This window comes from Panthera leo, chromosome C2 (assembly GCF_018350215.1).
Source record: "Panthera leo isolate Ple1 chromosome C2, P.leo_Ple1_pat1.1, whole genome shotgun sequence".
NCBI classification, from domain to species: Eukaryota; Metazoa; Chordata; class Mammalia; order Carnivora; family Felidae; genus Panthera; species Panthera leo.
In genome coordinates this window covers 55,030,280-55,051,680 of record NC_056687.1, presented here as the reverse complement: position 1 = coordinate 55,051,680, position 21,401 = coordinate 55,030,280, and the positions used below count along the sequence as shown (strand labels likewise).

Genomic DNA, 21,401 nt, shown 5'->3' with positions numbered 1-21,401 from the left:
TTTTTCATTATTATCATATTTATTATGGTGATCCGTGATCAGTCATCTGTGATGTGACTATTATAATTATTTGGGAGTGCCAAGAACCATGCCCATATAAGACAGCAGATTTACTTGATAAGTGTGTGTGTTCTGACTGTTCCACCAACTGGCTATTCTCCTATCTCTCTCCCCCTCTCCTAAGGCCTCTCTATTCCCTGAAACACAACAATATTGAAATTAGGCCAATTAATAACCCTACAATGCCTTCTAAGTGTTCAAGTGATGGGAAGAGTTGTACATCTCTTACTTTAAATCAAAAGCTAGAAATGATTAAGCTTAGTGAGGAAGGCACGTTGGAAGCCAAGACTGGCTGAGAGCTAGCTAGGCCTCTTGTGCTAAATGGCTAGCCAAGTTGTGAATGCACAGGAAAGATTCTTGAAGGAAATTAAAAGTGCTACTTCAGTGAGCACATGAATTATAAGCAAGTGAAATAGCCTTATTGCTGATAATGGAGAAAGTTTGAGTGGTCTGGATAAGAGATCAAGCCAACTACAGCATTGCCTTAAGCCAAAGCCTAATCCAGAGCAAAAGCCTAACTCTCTTTAATTCTGTGAAGGCTGAGAGAGGTGAGGAAGCTGCAGGACATGTCTGAAACTAGCAGAGATTGGTTCATGATGTTTAAGGAAAGAAGCAGTCCCTATAAAATAAAAGTGCAAGGTGAAACAGCAAGTGCTGGTGTAGAAACTGCAGCAAATTTACTAGCAGATCTAGATAAGATACTTCATGAAGGTGGCTACACTAAATACAGATTTTCAATGTAGACAGTCTTCTGTTGGAAGAAGATTCCATCTAGGACTTTCATAACTAGGGAGGAGAAGGCAATGCCTGGCTTCAAAGGACAGGCTAACTCCTGTTAGGAGCTAAAATTGAAGCCAGTGCCCACTTACCATTGTGAAAACCCTAGGGCCCTTAAGAATCATGCTAAATGTACTTTGCCTGTGCTTTAGAAATGGAACAACAAAGTCTGGATGACGACACGTATTTAAAGTCCACTGTTGAGATCTGCTCAGAAAAGAAGATTCCTTTCAAAGTAGTACTACTCGTTGACAATGCACCTGGTCACTGAAAAACTCTGATGAAGATATACAAGAAGATTCATGTTGTCTTCATGCCTGCTAACACAACATTCATCCTACAGCCCATGGATCAAAGAGTCATTTTGACTTTCAAATCTCATGATTTAAGAAATACATTTTGTAGGTCTATAGCTGCCACAGATAGTGATTCTTCTGGTGGGTCTGGGCAAAGTATATTGAAAACCTTCTGCAAAGCATTCGCCATTCTAGATTCAAAACATTCATGATTCACAGGAAGAGGCCAAACATTAGCAGGAGTTTCGAAGAAGTTGGTTCCAATCCTTCCGGATAACTTTGAAAGGTTCAAGGTTCCACTGGAGGAAGTAACTGAAGATGTGGTAGAAAAAGCAAGAGAACTGGAATTAGAAGTGGAGCCTGAAGATGCACCTGAATTGCTGCAATCTCATGATACAACTTTAACAGATGAGGAGTTGCTTCCTATGGATGAGCAAAGAAAGTGGTTTCTTGAGATGGAACCTACTCCTGGTGAAGATGCTGTGAAGGTTATTGAAATGACAACAAAGGATTTAGAATATGATGTAAACTTAGTTGATCAAGCAGCAGCAGGGTTTGAGAGGATTGACTCCAATTCTGAAGGAGGTTCTGTGGGTAAAATGCTATCGAGCAGCATCACAAGCTACACAGAAATCATTTATGAAAGGAAGAGTCAAATGATGTGTCAAAACCATTGTTGTCTTATTCTCAGAAATTGCTACAGCCACCCTAGCCTTCAGCAACTAGCAGCCTGGTCAGTCAGCAGCCATCAACGTTGAGGCCAAGACCCTCCGCCAACAAAAAGATTATGACTCATTGAAAGCTCGGATGATGGTTAGCATTTTTTAACAATAAAGTATTTTAAATTATGGCATACACATTGCTCTTTTAAAGACATAATGCTAATGTGCAGTTAATAGACTACAGTATAGGGTAAATATAACTTTTGTGTGCACTGGGAAACCAAAAACTTCACTGACTCACTTTATTGTGATACTACCTTTATTGCACTTGTCTGGAACTGACTCCACAACATCTCCAAGGTATGACTATAGCCAGTGTCACATTCTCCTTGTGAGCAGAATTTGGGAAGTTATCTGGGAAAGAGACAAACCAACAATAAAGCTCAACTTTCATGGACCATGGCCAGAAAAATGCAGCATTTCTTCAGAGATACTGAGTGACTCCTAAAATATTTAGCCTTAATTCCCTTTAAAAAACCACATTGGGTAGAAAGAAACACAAACATCCTGCTTTTCCTTCTCTTTCTCTCCACTCTTCCTGCCAATTATCTTAGAATATAAATCTAGTAAGGATTTAAGTCCTCTCTCCTCTATCTCATCTGTATTCTGCCTTTTATATGGACTCATCTTTCTCTCAGCAATGAAAGCATGCGTTCTCCATGCCCTGTAGGCTTCATTTGCTTTCCTCAGCCCAAATGAGACTCTAGAAGTCCTTACTCTTTATAATTTTCTCTGCCTCTTGTTTATTCTCAGGAATTCTTCTGTTTCTGCATATCTTAGTAGGAAGTCATAGTCATAAAACTGTTGATAGGTTCACCATAAATCCATACTAATTAGGTATGAATTTCCTACTTTCCAATTTCCTCTAGAATTTCATTGCTGCTCAGAAGTTCTTTATTCTTCTAATTCACCTTCTGTTTTATTTTAAACAAAATCCTCCCTCAGATTCTAACCCTGACTTTCTAAATCCTTTTCAATAAATGGTAAGACCTAACTGATAAAATCAAGACCATTCAGTATAACTTCTCTCTTCACCTTATATTTTTCTTACACTCATCCATTTCTTTCCTTCTTGTCCCAAAGAATAAAATATTTTTCCACATAACCATTACTCACCCATTGCAAAACAAACCAAAATAAAAAAGACTTTTCCTCAGACACTAGGAGAAGGAAAGCAAGGTCTATCTATATCTGCCTTAATCTGTCTCCTTGACCAAAGAGTATTGTTCTATTTATCTATTGCTGTATAACAAATCATCCCTAAACCTTGTAGCTTGAAATAGCAATTTATTATCATCTCCCTTGGTTCTGGGGTTGACTGGCTTAGCTCAGATGGCAGTTGAGACTGGAGTCATCTGAAAGTTTATTCATTCCCATGTCTGGCTCCTGAGCTGGGACAACCAGAACAGCTGGAGGCTAGATGGAAATCTCTCTCACCATGTGCCTAGTTTGGGTTTCCTCACAGCATGGCAGCCACAGAGGACTTGGACTTCTTACAAGGCAATTTAGGGAACAAAAGCAAGTATTACAAGAGACCAAGGCAGAAGCTGCAACAATTCTTGTGAGGCAGACTTACAATGCAGTGGAGTGATTCAGTTATAAGTCACAGGTAGGGGTCTACACAAAGGTATGAATACCAGAGGGTATGGCTCACTGGGGAGTCATCTTTGGAGACTAGTACCCACCACCCACTAGCACTCACTACCTCCTCACTCCTATAACTCCCTCAGTGTCTTTTCTTTCCCCTACATTACTTAAAAGTATTCTCTTAAATTGTTTTTTTCAAAGATCAGTAATGTCTTCCTTTACTCAGATTAGCATGTCTAAAACCAAATTTATCACCTTCTTCTGAATCTAGTGTTTCTTCTGGACATTTCTGTCACTGACACCCTGTTTCTTCCCATCACCCAGGCTTAAAGCCTGTAATTGATTATGTGTTTCCTCCCTTGTTCTTTGCTTTCCAATCAATTCTTGCAGCAGGTCAATTCTTCACTGTCTTACAGTTTTCCATTCCATACCCACACACAGGTAGGACTTTCATTACCTTTTAACTGACTATTAATGTGGTTTCCTAAATTATTATTATTTTTTTGCTTCTAGTTTTTCTTTTCTCAATCTATCACATATAGTATCCATATGAATATTTCTAGACATGGCTTTATAGAGTCATGTCCCTGCTTAACAGTGAACTCCAAATTGCTGCTTTTCAAGGTACCCTATGGCCTGTGATCTGACCCAATCTGCCCTGCCAATTTTAGATTCCATTACTGCTTCATGGACCTTCCATTTCAGCCAAGCTAACATGCTTGCCTTTCACCAAATATCTTTTCCCACCAATGTGCCTTTTCCAAACTAAGCCCTCTCCCTGGAATGCTCAAGTTCAACTTCCCATATTAAAACTTTATCTGTTTCAGAATTACTATAGCACTTTTGGGATCCCTCTTGTATTGCTGCATTATATAGTCTTTTAACTTTGCTTAAATAGAAAGCATCTCTAGGGCAGAAACTAGGTCTTATTTTACTCATGTTTACTACATGATATGCATAACCTGTATACTCAAGTACTAGCATTAACTTTTATATATGCCTTTTGGGAATTCTGTGGCACACAGATTCAGTGACTATCCAAGGTCATACAATTATGGCAGAGATGGGCCTTGACTCCAAATTCTGTTTATGTTGGTGTGTGGCCACATTGTGCTGCTACCTTAAATATTTCCTGGTGGGATAAATTGATTATGTTCATTCTCATAGGCATATATATTATACTGAAATTTTTCTTGAACTGTTTATTTCATCTTTTTCTGAATTATAATGCCAGGAATGCCAATACTCAGTGGTACAGTGGAAACTGAAGCATTTTCAAAAAGCATATTATGCTGACAGAGAAGCCCAGGGAAATTTAGAAGTTATAGTCAATCTCACAATTATCTTGATTATTTTGAATTCCCATTGGTTCCTGCATTTCTGGGAGACAGCATTTTTAGGCAGCATTTTAAGAATCAGCTATAAGATGAATGTACATTATTCCATTAACCTTTTCTTTCCTAGTATCAAAATTAATGCCTATATTTATGCATTCTTTTGAAGGTACAACCATTTGAATGATATACCCTGTAAAGACTATCTTTAGATAAATAATTTCATTGTCTTTTGCAGATCCTGCTTATAAAAATACATTGTAAGTAGAAAACGCTACGCCAATGGTTAACATGGCCCATCAATACCTACCATTTGAAGCTATGCCTCAGAGCGCATGCCTTTTCTGTCTGCCCAGGTGGCTGCATGCTCTGCAGATATGCACAGCCCAGCTGGGCTTTACTACACAGGAGTCTCTTAAAAACTGGGGATTCTCTGGCTCCTTTGCTAGCCATTTCCACACACCATTGACTAAGTTGTCTTATAGAGCTCTGTGTTCTTTCACCCTCAGCAAACAGATGCATAGCATAGAATATTCAGGGCCATAAACAGAAGTGCTATTTCTCACACCTGGATGTCTTCTTCCTGGCCCAGTTAATGGGTCATTTATTATTGGAGACAACATAAAATAAAGATGGTTTACATAGTTACCATATTTTTATCCTGTTTCCTCTGGCACTCAGGACTCATGACAATATGAGCCAACTGGATGTCAATGTAACATTCCCTTTGTTATTACTACTTCATATAACAGATACTTAGGAGTCTAGTTTTGGCTTTTTTTTTTTTTTTTTTTTGCCTCTGTACAGGCAGTTATCAGTTCAAATCTTAATTCTAATACTCACTAGCTCTGTGAATTTGGACCAGATGTTTAGCCTTTCTGATTCTGTCTTCTCGTTTATAGAAAAGAGTCAATCTGAACTTTTAAGGGATATTTTGTTGAAAAAAATCAGTGTGCCAACTTTGTAAAATTGCTTTTAGGAGTGAGAGCAAACCTATTCAACATATGAAATATAAGTAGACATTTCCGACCATCTGAAGACTGTTACATTTATCAATACTACAGCCTTTTTAAAGTAGTAAGTGGAGAGTATGGATAACTGAATGTGCCTGACACTTAACATCAGTGCTCTATCCTACATGATGCTGATGGCATTGTATGAGAAGCTGGTCATTGAATCTCTGCCAAGTTTGGCTGCATACTCACCAGCAAGCCTGGGTGTGCTATGGAACATCTTTGAGCTTGAACTACATGACATTCCTTATAAGCCTCCAAATGGGCATGCACCTGATTTGGCTCTTCACTGGTTTCCTAATCAGTGGATAATATCTTCACCAAGCTAAAAAATAAATTTGGGGGTTGGGGATTATAAGGAAAGCTTGAATGTGACCTCTAAGTAAACTTCAGTGGGCATGTTGGCCAGTCTCTCACTAAGGCAGTAATTTGATTGTCTTAGACATATGTTAAATACCTATTTTGTGTCCAGCACCATACACTGCCTTGGGAATATAAGAAGATGTAATCTAGTAGTTTTTCACTGGGGGTTTAGAATAGTCACTAGTGTAAGCTTGAAGAGAGCAATCTTCACACAGAGTTGGCTCTAGCTGGAGGTCTCCAAGGTTTTTGTAGATTCAGGAGTTTCCCAGAGGACTAAACCTGACATCTTAAAAATGTTCCTCATCTTTGGTCATTGCTACATCATACAAATTATGTTAATATTCAGAATATTAGGCTTACCACCAGATTTCACATGTATCACCATTTTCTTGGAATGCCATTGGTGTGATCCCTTCTTTGTTGTCTTAATTCTTCCTTTTCCATAAAACTCATTGTAAAAACAAAGATCCCATGGGACTGTTGTATTGAATGAGACTTAATACATGTAAAGAGCAAAACACAAAAACAGCTACCTATGGAACTATGGATCTCTAGAACCACCAATGTCCTTTCTGACCATATTAATAGCAAGGATGCAAATTACAGCTAGGTAAAGTGACACAACCATTATACATCTGACAGTTCTTGGTCCTATTTTAGAATCTTGAGTCTCAAAGTCCTATCATTTCCTTTCAGAGTGTGGCAAAAATCTGATGGTTAGGTTGGTTATTTAAACAGGTGGAGGTACAACGGCCAAATGGCATATCCCTTTCTCCAAGAATAAGATACCCATTCTGAGAAGCTGGAGTTTAGAATTGAGTGTTAACCCAACAGGGTTACCTTGAGCCTTCAGCCTTAGTGATCCAGAGGGTGCGGTTGCTTTGACAGTTCAAAATTCCATTAAGCCATTGCAGCTCAGATCTACCTACTTTCTCCTCTACTGCTTAGTCAGCGCTTTGGATTTCTTTCCTGCTTCCCCTGTTCCCTCCCTCTCCTTTGCATGTTCCCAGTTGTTTATTGAACTTCTTGTATGTACTACGTACTATTCTAGGCACTTGGGGGGGGGGTATCTGTGATCCAACAGAATCTCTATTCTCATGAAGCCTATTCTAGTGGGAGAGAAAGATAGTTAAATATATAACATAATGTCAGAAAGTGGCTGTGTACTTCATCAGTGTTTGGTATGTTTCCTTCTCCAAAAGAGCAAAGAATTCTAGAGAGGGTCCCAATACCCAGGGAATTGGGTTTCTCCATGACACCTACAGCCTAAGAAGTTTGGGCTCCTTAAAGTACCAGACCTTAAGTTTACTGTGTGTGATGAAATTAGAAGATACAGTTTTCCAAATGTTAGCTGTGGTCTTCAGAGCAGAAGAGAGCACAAGGGTCCCAGGAACCATCCTTTCCCTTTCTTATGCAGCTAATTCAGCAGGAACTCCATGAGCTATGTTCAACTCTTCATTCTCAACCCTAGGCTAACTCTGAGAAGCTCTGTGGTCTGTATGAAGAGCGCTTGAATGAAGCAAATGTGAAACTAGATGAAGTGAGTCAGTTGGCAAATGACCTAAAAGCACAGAAGACAAAGCTACGGAGTGAGAATGGTAAGTAAATGTGCTGCTTCATTTGTGAGCCAGCCTCGGTGCCAGCAGCCTGGTGGAGGGACTCCTGAGATGATGAATCAGTTACTGAAACTGAGTGAGTATTTAAAGATTCTAGGGGAGGAATGCAGTCTCTGGGTTAACCTTGTCCACGGACATGCTCTTGTCTGGTAAAGGTCCCCCACCCCCCCCACCCCCCCCACCCCCGCCCCATGCTGCTTTGGGAGGCTCCACCCAGCTCTCCTTCAGGAAGGAGAAAAGCACTACGCAGTTGGAGGAAGCAACTGTCAAGATCAAAAGATGACAGGGGCTGTCCACACAGCCTGTAAGGCATGACTTTTTATAGTGTCAACCTCATTGAAACAGACATTTTTTCTAATTTTCAATAATAAACCCATACTTTTTTTTATACTTAGTAAAAGTTATAGTCTATGCAATAGCCTACAAAGGCCACATAATTGGACCCCTCATTATCTCTCTGACCTCTTCTACTACTTTCCCTTTCTCTCATTCTGCCTTGGCTGAGTTTTTAACACACCAGGCACACTCGCGTCCTAGGGTCTTGCTCTAGCCTCTTCCTCTGCCCAGAATACTCTGTTAATTCTCCAGAGACTCGAAGATGAAGGTTAATCAAACAGATATCTGGGGACGTCAGGATAGGCCTTGTTGAGAAGGCAACATTTGAGTGCTCTCAACCACTCTCTGCTTCTTTTTTTAGAGTATTTAATACCTTCAAACAAACGACATACTTGACATGATAAATGTGCTTATTTGTCTGTCTCCATCTGTGAGAATGTAAGCTTCATGTAAGCTTTGTTTTATTCACTGATATATGTCAGTCATCTAGAATAATGCCTGCCACTTATTGGTGCTGCACAAACACCTGATAAATAAAAAGTAGAAAAATGTACCAAGGTTTGCTCTGTACTTTCAGCTACTATTGATAGTTTTTTGTGTTTCATGGTTTTTTCCCCCCAATCTTTTACATTGTGGCAATTTTTTTTTGTTTTTTTTTCTTTTTTTCAATTTTCACAAGGTTTTTTTTTTTGTATCTTTCATACTTAGTCATTTATAATGGCTACTTCTAACCCATCAAGTAGAGGGACTATAGTTTACTTAACCTTGCCTCGGAACTTGACTTGTTTCTCTGCTGTGAACAGCATGTGACTAGCTGTTTCTCTGTAATTAGAATTATTTTTAGGAATATATTTCCAGAGTTCAAATTCCTAGGTCAATGAAAACAAACAATATTCTTGCCCAGAGGCACATACTTAACAAAAAGAATAAAGACCATTTGGACTGTATCACATCCTTCTGCTAGTGGACACCTGTTTCTAGATAGTAAATCTAGAATTAAAGCTAAATTATAATGGGCTGGCAAAACTATAAACCTAGAAGCCCAGAAGATAGTGTTTTTGGTTCTAGCAGAGACACTGACTAGGATTCTTATAGTGGGAGCAGGGTATATGACACTTAGCCTTGTTATAAAATCCCCACGTTGCTCTCTGCTATTTAGGACATAGTCTGTGGACTCTACAGTCCAGTGACAAGACTGGAGAATACTTATATGTCTGGCCCTAAATGATGTGCTGTATAAAATTGTCGTGATAGGCACTGCCTACCTCCCCCTAGGTTATTGGCATTAATTTTCTACTCAATTTTTTGATGAGGAAATTACTAGGTAAGTGAGTGGAGTGAAAGTGGGTGTGAAGCGATAATTCGGCTCAGGATGAAGGACCTTTTTTTTCCTTCCTTTAATTCTTATTTTCACCTTTTGGCTTTGTGTGAATTAAATTTTAAGTACATACCTATCCAAACCTCCTTTCCCCTCACTGGGTCTATGCTCTAGATTTTTTGTTGCTTTTTTGCCATTACCCACTAGTCTCATGCCCTGCCCTGTCAACATATCAAACTCCGCTTTTAAAGCCAGTCAGTGGTAAATGTGATCAATTAAGCCATGTGAAGTAGGTATGTGTTCTATAAGATACGTGATATATTAGTCTCAACCCCCTAGTGGATTGGCATTTCTTCAGGCTCCTTTTCAATATGATGTTGTCACCCAGAGGTTTTCAGTTTGGTCCACAGAACACCAGCAATCATCAAGACCCTTGAAGGGGGCTTATGAGGTTAAAATGATTGCTTTTTTTTTTTAGTTCTTTTGACATTTATATTGATGCTGCAAAAGCAGTGACAATTAAAACTACTTGAGCTTCATCAAGACACTCATCAAGACAGTGGTACCGCACTGTACTATTAATCATTATATTCAGTGATACATACAGTTGTTTTGGGGGGGAGTCAGTTTTAGGTAAGAATGTCCTTAATAAAGCAATAAAAATCAATCTTATTACATCCTGACCCCAAGTATATATCTTTTTAATATTCTCTCTGATAACAAAAGAAGTATGCTTAAAGCACTTCCATTTTGTTTTTTTTAAAGAAGTTTTAAAAATTTTAATTCCAGTACAGTTAACATAGTGTTATGTTAGTTTCAGCTGTATAATACAGTGATTGAACAATTCTATACATTTCTCAGTGCTCCTCACAATGTGTGCTCTGAATTCCCTTCACCTTGTTCACCCATCACTGCCTTACCCCTCTGCAGTATGATGTGTGATTAAGTTCTGTGTCGAGCTAGCAGGTGTTTCCAGGGAGTATCTTATTTCTTTGAAAGGACAAACTATGTTCTGACTTAAATATTTGGCAGATATTTTCTCAAAAATGAACAAAGTGAGCCTGTCACTTCAAAGAAAACAACTGATATTATTTGTTGCCAATAATAAAATTGGAGTTGTAGGCAAAAATCAGATTCTGAAAGCCTGTATGTGCCATCATGAGCTTGATGCTCTCAATTCTCAGACTTTTCTGATGAGATCACTAGTGATGTTAACAAACATGCTGTTTTAAATATTGTATAAGGGAATATGTGTCAACATTTTGAAGATCTGCATAATTCAGTGAACACATATTTTTCAAATCACCACTGCATGATGTTATACAATCATGTGTGGGTGAAAGATCCATTCAAAGTTTAAAATGGACTCATAAAGTTTAATGTAACAGAGTAACACATTGCAACTAATCCTTGAGAAATTTCTATTTGTTGAGTTTTGGTGTTGTATCAAATAATAGTCACAATTATCTGAAAAGACAATGAAAAATTTTTTTAAAAATGAAAAGACTGAAGACTGTAAAATACATCTCCCTTCTCCATCTCCCTTTTCCAGGCTGGATTTTCTTCATATACTTCAATAAAACCCGTGTATTACAATAGATTGACTTCAGAGACAAATATGAAAATCTAGTTTTTATTAAGGCAGATATTTTTAAAAATGTAAAATAATGTCATTTTTATCACTAACTTTTCTGTGGTTTTGGAAAACCACAGAAAAAAATTTTTTTTCTTTAAAAAATTGTTGTTTATGTTAACATATTAACACATCACTAAGATTTTTATTATTATTTGAAAATGAATTAATACATATTTAAGTTTTTTTCTTTTTCAAATACACCAACTATTAAAAATAAAATCCATGTGGGGCGCCTGGGTGGCTTGGTCGGTTGAGTGTCCGACTTCGGCTCAGGTCATGATCTCACAGTCCGTGAGTTCGAGCCCCGCGTCGGGCTCTGTGCTGACAGCTCAGAGCCTGGAGCCTGTTTCAGAATCTGTGTCTCCCTCTCTCTGTGACCCTCCCCCGTTCATGCTCTGTCTCTCTCTGTCTCAAAAATAAATAAAAACGTTTAAAAAAAGATTTAAAAATAAAATCCATGTAAACAAAATCTCTTTGGGGCACCTAATAAATTCTAAGCATACAGAGTGTTCCTGAGACCAAAAAGGTTGAGAACTGCTACTTTAGCCCAAATAGATGCTTCCTTAGGATGCTGAGAAGTTTAGAACTTGTTTATAGCAAGAGATATGGGGGTCATAAATATTTGGGGCTTTTAGTGTTATACTAATGACACTATGGGAGCAACTGCCTCTGCCCATGATTGGCTCAGCATCTGGTACTGTTGCTAATCACCAAGGCATTTCTGTCTTATCATCAGTCTGTCTATCAGAGAGGGTAGACTACAGTATAATGGAATCCCACCCCCCCCCCACCGTGGTCATAGCCTCTACTATTTAATGACTATTTCTAATATTTATTTAGCAATTAGTCTACAAAACACATTCATACTCATTTAATTTCCATTAACAATTTTTTATTGTCCTCATTTTAGAAGTGAGGCAAAGAAGTTGTAATTATCTAGAAATTATATAGCCAGAAATTGGTAGTGCCACATAAAATGAACAAGGGAGCATAGCCTAAAAGAATGTGTTCTTCAGGGTTAAAAGCTTAATTTGAATCTACCTTCACCAACTACTGTCTGTGCATGTCTGTGTCTCCATCATATTCAAGTAAGTCTCCCTGGTTTCCCTTCTGTAATGTGGGTAATAAAGTACCGAAATAATCAAGGAGTTATGAGAATTTAACTAGATAGTAGTACCTACTGCATAGAAGATTCTCAACATATGGTAGCTAATATTACCTGTTATTGACTCAGACTCACTGCTAAAAATCAGTTCTTTATCAGGGCTCTTTTGTGAGTCCTGGAATGGAACATTGCTATGGTGCTGCTGATAACCGAACTCTCAGACCTTTTTAAGTATTATAAATATGTTGTAGGAGTCATTGTGGTTGCCCTTCAAGTGAACGAGTTAAGTGAGGAGATAGTGGATGAGGAGGAAGGCCATGATTAACTTACTTTGTGAAATCTTTCTATAGGAGAGCTCCTAAGGAGGCTGGAAGAAAAGGAGGCTCTGATAAACCAACTTTCCAGGGAGAAGAGCAGCCTCACTCGACAGATAGAAGAACTAAAAGGGCAACTGGAAGAGGAGTCCAAAGTAATGCATCTATTATTTCTCACCAGTAGCTTGACTGTATGTGTAAAAAAATACTAGCGCTTGATGGGGCAGTTTCAATATCTTCCCATACAAAAGAAGAGAGGAAAGTGCCTCAGAAGTTGTGGGAAAAAGAACATGGTGGACCTTGTATGTGCTGGGAAGGGCCTTGATCACTGAAGGATCTTCCTCAGTGATTCAAATTACTTGTCTAGTTTGTCAGATTTAGAGCAAGCAAACTGTGTATTTCCATTTTGCATTATTACTTGAACAGTAAGTCAGCAAGGCTCTTTATGGATCTTCGATTCTGAATTGCACCAAGAGGTTAAATTAAATAAAGGACCAGAATGAAATAAATGAGGCTGACTTACTTCAATATTACTTTTAAGTTGTCAATAAATTATACATAGTGGTCATTTCTTCCTAAGAGGATATATAATGTTGCTAGCAGGTGACCCCAGTGAAAGTGGCTCTTTAAGGTGAAAGCCTATGAGAGAGAAATTCTTTGAGCTCTGGTTATTTCAAGTTAATTCTTCATTCATATTCAAGGCACCTTGTTGCTAACACCCCAAAGTGCCTCGCTTATTAGTAATCTCACTACAAAGGCATCTACTCTGAGGTGAAGGTCATTGAGACTATAGACTTCTATTCTTAAATATTTTATTTTATTCCCTCCACTCTCCTTGTTTTATATATTATATACACATTTTTATTTTTTATATGTTTGTTTATTTTGAGAGAGAGAGAGAGAGAGAGCACACATGCTCAGGTGAGTGAGTGGGGGAGGGGCAGAGAGGGAGAGAGAGAATCCCAAGCAGGCTCCATGTCATCAGTGCAGAGCCCAACGCAGGGTTCGAACTCACGAACCATGAGATCATAACCTGACCCCAAATCAAGAGTTGGTTGCTTAACCTACTGAGCCACCCAGACGCCCTAATATTATATGTACATTTTTAAATGACCACCATGGTTTGTACATCAGACATTCTGCTAGATACTTCACTCGTGTTATTTCAATCTTCATGTAAGTCCTATGAAACCGGTAGACTTATATCTTTTTATATGAAAAAAACAAGGTTCTGAGAAGAAAAATAACATGCCCAAGGTCATACAGCTAGTAGTAGACAGTAAAGGAATTGACGCAGGTAGTGAGATGATTTAATTTATATTTTGGAAGATCTCTGGCTGACTTCCCAGTGGCTTCCAGCTGGCCTATGAGGCCCCTTTGCATTGGTTCCAGCTTCCTCCTGTGACCTCGCGTCATACATCTGCTTCTCTCATTTCCTCCCCTCCAGCCACCCAGGCTGCCTCTCTGCCTCTTAAACAAACCACCATTATTCCTGCCGTAGGACTTTCTTAGCTGCTGTTTCCACTGCGTACAGGTCCATCCTCAAGGGCTTTGGGCAATGATGAGAATAAGCCAAACATTCTACATTGTGTCACTCTGTTTTAGTTTCTTTCTGCTGTCAGCATTTTTTTTAAAAAATTAACTTGTTTATATGTTTGTTTTGTGTATCCACTCACTCCTTTATGGTTCCATAGGGGAAAGACTTTGTCTGCATCTCACTCACTTCTGTAAACACTAATATCTTGAACAGGTGCTCAATAAATATATAAGAGGTAGGCAATTTAAAGCCAATTTTATTGGATTTCAAAACCTCTGTCCTTCTCAGGGTCGATGTGTATTGTTGCTCCTCCTTCCCTTCCCTCTGGCTGAGGCTGCCTTTAACTAAGCCTTTGCTCTCAGAGCTGCTTCCACCTGAGAAGATGCTTTCTTTCTAATGTGTAGAGGACCCATGAGGACTGGCAGGGACTCCATTAGACTAGGTTCTTTCCACTCGACTAGATTATCTCTTGGGAATGATGCCTCTAGGTTAACTAGACCACTATATAAATGGCAGAAATTTTCACTAAACTGAGTTCTGCTGTCCAAAAAGTATGGTAGCCACTACGGCACTACTGGTGGCTGTCTAAATTAAAATTTACATTAATTAAAATTAAAATTCAGTTTTGACCACACATTGTACTAAGCGCATTTTGAGTGCTTAATAGCCACATGTGGCTATGGTTACCATATTGGATGGTACACATATAAAGTGTTTTCATCACTACAGAAAGTTCTATTGGAGGGGCACCTGGGTGACTCCGTTGGTTGAATGTCTGACCCTTGATGTTGGCTCAGGTCATGATCCCAGGGTTGTGGGATTGAGCCCCACGTGGAGCTCCATGGAGCCTGCATGAGATTCTCTCCCTCTCTCCGTCTGCCCCTCTCCTCCACTCACTCTCTCTCTTTCTACTTAAGATTTTTTTTAAAAAGTTCCATTGGATAGTGCTGTTTTAAAACGATGAGATAGTTTTCAGAGATTTACATGTGAAATAAAATATTTTGTTTTTTCATTAGTGAACATAAAGCTGGATCAAATCTCAGTGATCCTTTTTAGTCCAAATAACATCTGAACCTTATATAGGGCTAACTATAAATCTTATTGCCTAGATGGTAGGGAATATTCTTACTACCTTTGCCTCCCCCACTATTTCCTGAACTCCAGGGCTGCCTATTGCTGAAGCCCACATAGTCAGGCAGGCATTTCCCTAAATAGAACTCTCTTCCCTGTTATACCGGCAGCAATTAGATACTCTATCCTTTCTTGTCCCCAATTCTTTCCCTGGTATTATCTTACTAGGTTCAGGTTCAGCTTGCATTTGTGACAGGTTGTTATTAACCTTATCTAAAAAAAAAAAAAAAAAAATGATGTCACCTCCAAGCGTTTCGTTGTTAATGGTAGTGATGCCTTTTCTTTTCTTTCTTTTTTTTTTTTTTAACGTGTGTTGTGTCCTTTAAGTCACAGAGTGCCCTGGCCCAGGCCCTGCAGTCAGCCAAGCATGACCGTGACCTTCTCCAAGAGCAATACGAGGAAGAACAAGAGGCCAAGGCTGAGCTGCTCCGGGCTCTATCCAAAGGCAATGCCGAAATGGTGCAGTGGAGGATGAAGTATGCAGATGACACTACTCAGAGAACTGAAGACTTGGAGGAAGCCAAGTGAGTAGAGCCAGGTGCACCTGAACCTGGAGGCAGTTACACAGCGGGGGATGGGGGTAGTGACTGTGTCTTAAAGACCTCATGTATGCACTTAACAACTCCTTACCAAGTGTGTGAATAAGCCCGAGACCGGAGCTGAAAGAGCCACTGCTGGCAAGGAACACGTGCTCCAGTGAGGCTACAAACTAAAAATTATAATAAAAAGTAGGAAAGACTATAAAGAGATCCTGGTGAAAGAAAGGAGGCCCTTTCTAGGACCCAAGGTAAGTCTTCATAGAAGATGTGACTTTGAGCTATGGTTTGAAAATGGGCTAGCACTTGAAATCCTAGACTTCATTTGGAACATCAAAATAATCGAGTCCGTGTGTATACACGTCTCCATACATTCAAGTCATTATGTCTCTGGTCTACAACCTGTAGACTACAAAGTGGTCTGTGAAGATGGACAGGGATGGCTGGAAACATATCAGGATCTGTCGTCATGCCTTAAGGGACAGACGTTTCTTTGAAGAGAAATCACCCTCAGACCACCTCTAAGGTTAGAATGTCGGTTTTATAGCCAACACTACATAAAGGTGTTAGAAGTCCTTCTCAGAAACTACGGGAGCTTGGGGCCTAGATGAATCAAGACTTGGTACCGGGGTGTAGAACTGAAACATTTTGCTCAGAGGTCAAAGGACCGTGTAAATTTGAGAGAAAGTGTCAAACCAACCCCAGCTTTATAGTCATTAAAGGTTTACTCAAAAGAATGTGTCTCTGGCTTGGTAGCTTAGCAAAAATTCAGAGCAGATCATTACAGTTCTCTTTAGTTTCAACCAAAAATATTGTTTTTCAGTTCTTTACCTAAATATTTGAGAGACGTGGCTGGGCACTTGCTTAACAGTCGCCGTGTCCTGTCCCTAAAGGGGTATCAAGTAATCTGTCTCTGAAGCCACAGTAACTTAAAAAGGGCTTTGGGATGACAGGTACTAAAAATATCTGCCGTACATGTTTGAAAAACTCTGGACCACAGAAAAGTGGGGCTTTGAACTGAAATGGCTCCTCATACCTGAAATATGGCATTTGCTTCTAAAGTAAGATTTTTTTTTCTTCGGTGATGGAAAATTTCTGGTGCAAGTGCCTAGCAGTCACAGTGTTTGAAGGTTTTCTTGGGAGGGGCAGAAAAGAGGGAAAGTATATAGACCACATATAACCGTGTGATTTTGTTGAGCTAACAAATTGTTGTCCTGCAGCACATGACAACTAAAAAGAAATAACGGACAATGTGGTAATATCCGAATCCCTCTTCTGCTTTAAACTTAGTTGAATATCAAATAAATAAAACGTTGTCTATATTATGTTTTCTTTCTAAATCACCCCAGGGAGGCAGAGGTACAAAAAAAAACCCTCTGGGATTCCCCCCCCCCCTTTTATTTAATTGGCAAGTTCAGGGTCCACCTGCTTTGATTTCCAGTCTTGTCTTCACAGCATGACTGTGTCTAGCTGAATCAAGCTCATCTGAGACCCAGTTGACTACTTCCAAATCCCACATTCCCTAAGGACAGGGATTTGGTTTCTTAATCTTCTACCTCTGCTTGCAGATTCTAGTGCTAAGTACTAAGTAAGAACTTATGGTTGCAAGTTGAAGAACAAAGGGTAGTTGGTATGAAATGTGGACAATGTTATCAGTGAAATGAGGGTGACCAACTTGTCTATTTTGCCCCATGGGCTTGTGGGCTTGCCTGATTTTAGCATTGATAGCCCCACATCGCGGTGAAACCCCTTAGTATAGTTGGTCACCCAAAGTAAAATCCCTATTTTCTGGTACCAGTTGGGTATTTCTAAAGTAGTTATTATAAGATCCTTGTTTTAGATGGGTTAAAGCATCAGAATCTCCTTTTTTCTCCAGCTTTATTGAGATGTAATTGACATTCACGTATCTATATTGATATTGACATGCTGGTACGAACTCTAGTTTCATCTGGGCCCCAAACTCTTGTATACTATTGAATATGTTTAAGGAATACAATGTGATGATTTCATATATGTACATATTGCAAAGTCTTTATCACAATGTGGTTAGTTAACACATCCCCTGCCCTATGTAATTACCATTCATTGTCGTTATGGTGAGACCATTAAAGCTCTACTCTCACAGCAACTTTCAAGTATATAAGACAGAATTGTTAACTATGGTCACCATGCGATCCATCAGAATCTCCTCTTAATATTTAGGAAAAATGAAGCAAGGATGCTGAACACAGATTGGTTTTTGAAGGCTTCCACCCAAAAGGGGCTGTATGATCACATTGCTCTGATGGGCTAGTTGTGTGGTACATGTTCATTCCGGAGGGTCTTTTTCTGTTTAATAATAGTAGATCAGAAAGAGCTTTGGTATGCACAGTACCTTTCATCTAAGAAGTGTAATGAATGGGTAAGAATGGGGCTGCCAGTGTCCCTGCGGGAGATGTGAGCAAGAAAACACATTTCATCCATTAGAAAGTCTCAGAGCACTGCATTGTGGGGGTGGTGGAGGAAGCACTTTAATAAGCCACTCCGTCTCAGGGGATGCTGGAGGGACAACAGTGGGGGCGAGAGTCCCTCCTGAGAGCAGTGGGACCTGTTAAGTGAGCATAACAATGGCATGGATTTGAGTATATAAATTTGAGCAGATAATCTGGGGTGGAGAAGAAATTCAGAGAAAAGACAGAACTTTGGCCTGTTTAGGAGCCATGTGATAAGAGGGAGAGAGAATGAGCAGGAGAGAACCAAAGAATGTTCCTTGGGAGCAATGTAGCAAGGAGATCTTTAAAGATTAGATGCACCTAAGAACTTTTTTTTTAATGTTTATTTATTTATTTGAAAAAGAGAGAGAGAGAGCAGAGGAGGGGCAGAGAGAGAGAGAGAGAGAAAAAAAAAAAAATCCCAAGCAAACTCCGTATCAGCAGTGCAGAGCCCGACTCCGGGCTCGAACTCACAAACTGTGAGCTCATGACCTGAGCTGAAGTCAAGAGTCAGATGCTTAACCGACTGAGTCACCCAGGTGTCCCAATGTGCCTACAAACTTTCAACAACTGCTTACTGTTCGTGGGGTGTTCAGTACGATCTTCTTCTTTCTCCCATTTCTTAAGTCATCAGTAAAGTCTGTATTGCTTATAGGAGGTTTAGGGTAAGCAAATACTCCCAGGATTCAGAGATCCTGAGTTCCAAGACCAGGGTGACAAAGGGTAGGGGAAAATAAAGCACACATGTACACAGGAGCCAGAGGATCGTGGCCAGCCAACATCTGGGCTCTATAGGCACAAGGAAGTCATTTTCCGGCATGAGCTGCTTTTGCTTGGTACCATTAAGCCAACCTCAAGGGCCACCCTATTTTGTACTGAAGCACTGTTTTAATCCAGGACAAACCGAGTGAGCTCTCTGAGGGCTGAAGCTCACCTGCCATTTGTTTGGGTCTCCCCTTTGCAGGAAGAAGCTGGCAATTAGATTGCAGGAGGCGGCTGAAGCCGTGGGGGTAGCAAATGCCAGAAATGCCTCCCTGGAGAGGGCCAGGCACAGACTGCAGCTCGAGCTCGGGGACACCCTGTGGGACCTTGGGAAGGCCCGTTCCTCAGCAGCGGTACTGGACCGGAAGCAGCAGCACTTTGACAAGTGCTTTGATGACTGGAGGCAGAAGCAGGAGGAGTCACAGGCCGTGCTGGAGGCCTCTCAGGAGGAGGCCCGTGCCCTTAGCATGGAGCTCCTTAAGCTCAGGCACGCCTGCGAGGAGAGCACTGTGAGCCAGGAGACGCTTCAGAGGGTGAACAAGAATCTCCAAGGTACTCTGAGCTGGGCTTGGAGCCAGAGCAGGACAACGTCGTGTGGGGGTGCCCTGGCTTCCAGGGCAGGGCTGTCCTTCATGGTCAGAAGCCTCGGCATTGTCGTGGTCCCGCTCAGGTTTTCACTTTTCTATTTTTTTTTTTTTAATTTTTTAATGTTTATTTATTTCTGAGACAGAGAGAGACACAGCATGAGTGGGAGAGGGGCAGAGAGAGAGGGGAACACAGAATCCGAAGCAGGCTCCAGGCTCTGAGCTGTCAGCACAGAGCCCGACGCGGGGCTCGAACTCACAAACTGTAAGATCATGACCTGAGCCAAAGTCGGTTGCTCAACCAACTGAGCTACCCAGGCACCCCTTCACTTTTCTACTTTTAATACTCTTTTTGGAAACCTTTTTAAAATTACAGTTGTTAGTTTTATTAAATTCTAAAAATAAGACCACTTTCTTTTATTTTTTAAAAATGTTTATTTGTTTTTGGGAGACAGGGACAGAGTGTGAGTGGGGGAGGGGCAGAGAGTGAGGAAGACACAGAATCCAAAGCAGGCTCCAGGCTCTGAGCTGTCAGCACAGGGCCCGATGTGGGGCTCGAACCCACAAACTGCGGGATCATGACCTGAGCCTAAGTCAGAGACTTAACTGACTGAGCCACTCAGGTGCCCTGAAAAAGGACTACTTTCTGACCTTAGCCCTAGGTTCCCTCTGTCAAGAAAGCCACCTTTAAGAATTTCTTTATCACCCATAGTCTTACCAAGATTTTCCATGCATATATTCATGTGCGTATTATTCAAATTATACAGTATTTGACACTGTTTCTTTTTTTTCTTTCTTTTTTTTTTTTTTTTTACATTTGTCAGTATATTTTCTAACTTAACAAATATTTCCATAGGCTACGCTATGTGCGGGGCTCTGTGGTGTATGTAACCATTCGTTATTTAATTCTCAAAACAGTCCTATGTGTTAGTTTCTTTGTCTGTAAAATGCAGATTATGTTAAATCGTGTAAGATTAAAAAATTGTCCAAATTCACAGTTGATCAAAAGCAGATCTGAGATTGGAGCCCAGCCAGCTTGACTGCAGCATATACACACTTAACGACCAGCTGTGCCACCTTCCACATGCCTTGTTATTCTCTTTGCATGTCTGTACAAGGAGACCTGCCGCGTGATTGTTGATAGCTAGGTAGTGTTTTATAAGAAGGATGGTTAACGTTTTTTTAACGAGACCTTATTCAGCTTAGATATGATGTTTCACAATTATAAGTAATACTATACTGTACATGCTGCACATATATTTGTGGACATGTAATAATAATTCAGTAGGGGTGGATTCCTAGAAACAAAACTGCTGGGTTAAAGGAATGAACTTCTCAATTTTGAGATACTGCCAAGCAGCCCTTCAAAGAGGCGGCCAACTTACACCAGCACCATCAGTGATGTGCATTAAAACCCTGAGATGCCCTGGGAGCAAGTTCATTACTATTGGAGACATAAATGAATCCCGCCTCCCTGTTGGCCCACATAGTCCATGATGAGGTCACTGACTGGACATGTGGGAGGTGCTGGAACAGTGGTTAGGAATCTTTAGCAGCATCCAAACCACCTGGAGGACTTGTTAGAATGGTTGGCTGGGCCCTCCCCACAGAGTTTCTGATTCACTGGGTCTAGGGTGGGGTCTGAGAATTTGCATTTCTAACAAATTGCCAGTGAGGCAAGTGCTGCTGGTCTGGGGACCACACTTGGTCTGGGGTGGGGCTTGGGCAGAAGTCTTTTGCAAAAGCTCTCCAAGTGATTCTGAGGTATGATCAGAGTGGAGAGCCACTGCCCTTGAGTTTTCTTTTGGGAACCTCTCTTCTGGAGAGGGCTTATAAGAGAAGGATTTATTATGTAAGAATTGCCATCTAAAGGGTTTGGTTTTGTAACTTTAAAAAATTTTTT

At 40.2% G+C, this 21,401-nt stretch overlaps 1 protein-coding gene across 1 annotated transcript in view; it reads left to right on the top strand.

Annotated features, from left to right (window-relative positions):
* MYH15 (myosin heavy chain 15) overlaps positions 1–21,401 on the top strand; it is a 151,082-nt gene that overhangs the window by 87,066 nt on the left and 42,615 nt on the right. The window contains exons 29-32 of the mRNA XM_042902997.1: positions 7,624–7,750; positions 12,514–12,632; positions 15,473–15,669; positions 19,117–19,466. Coding sequence (XP_042758931.1) covers positions 7,624–7,750; positions 12,514–12,632; positions 15,473–15,669; positions 19,117–19,466 — 793 coding nt within the window. The remainder of the gene's footprint in view (positions 1–7,623; positions 7,751–12,513; positions 12,633–15,472; positions 15,670–19,116; positions 19,467–21,401) is intronic.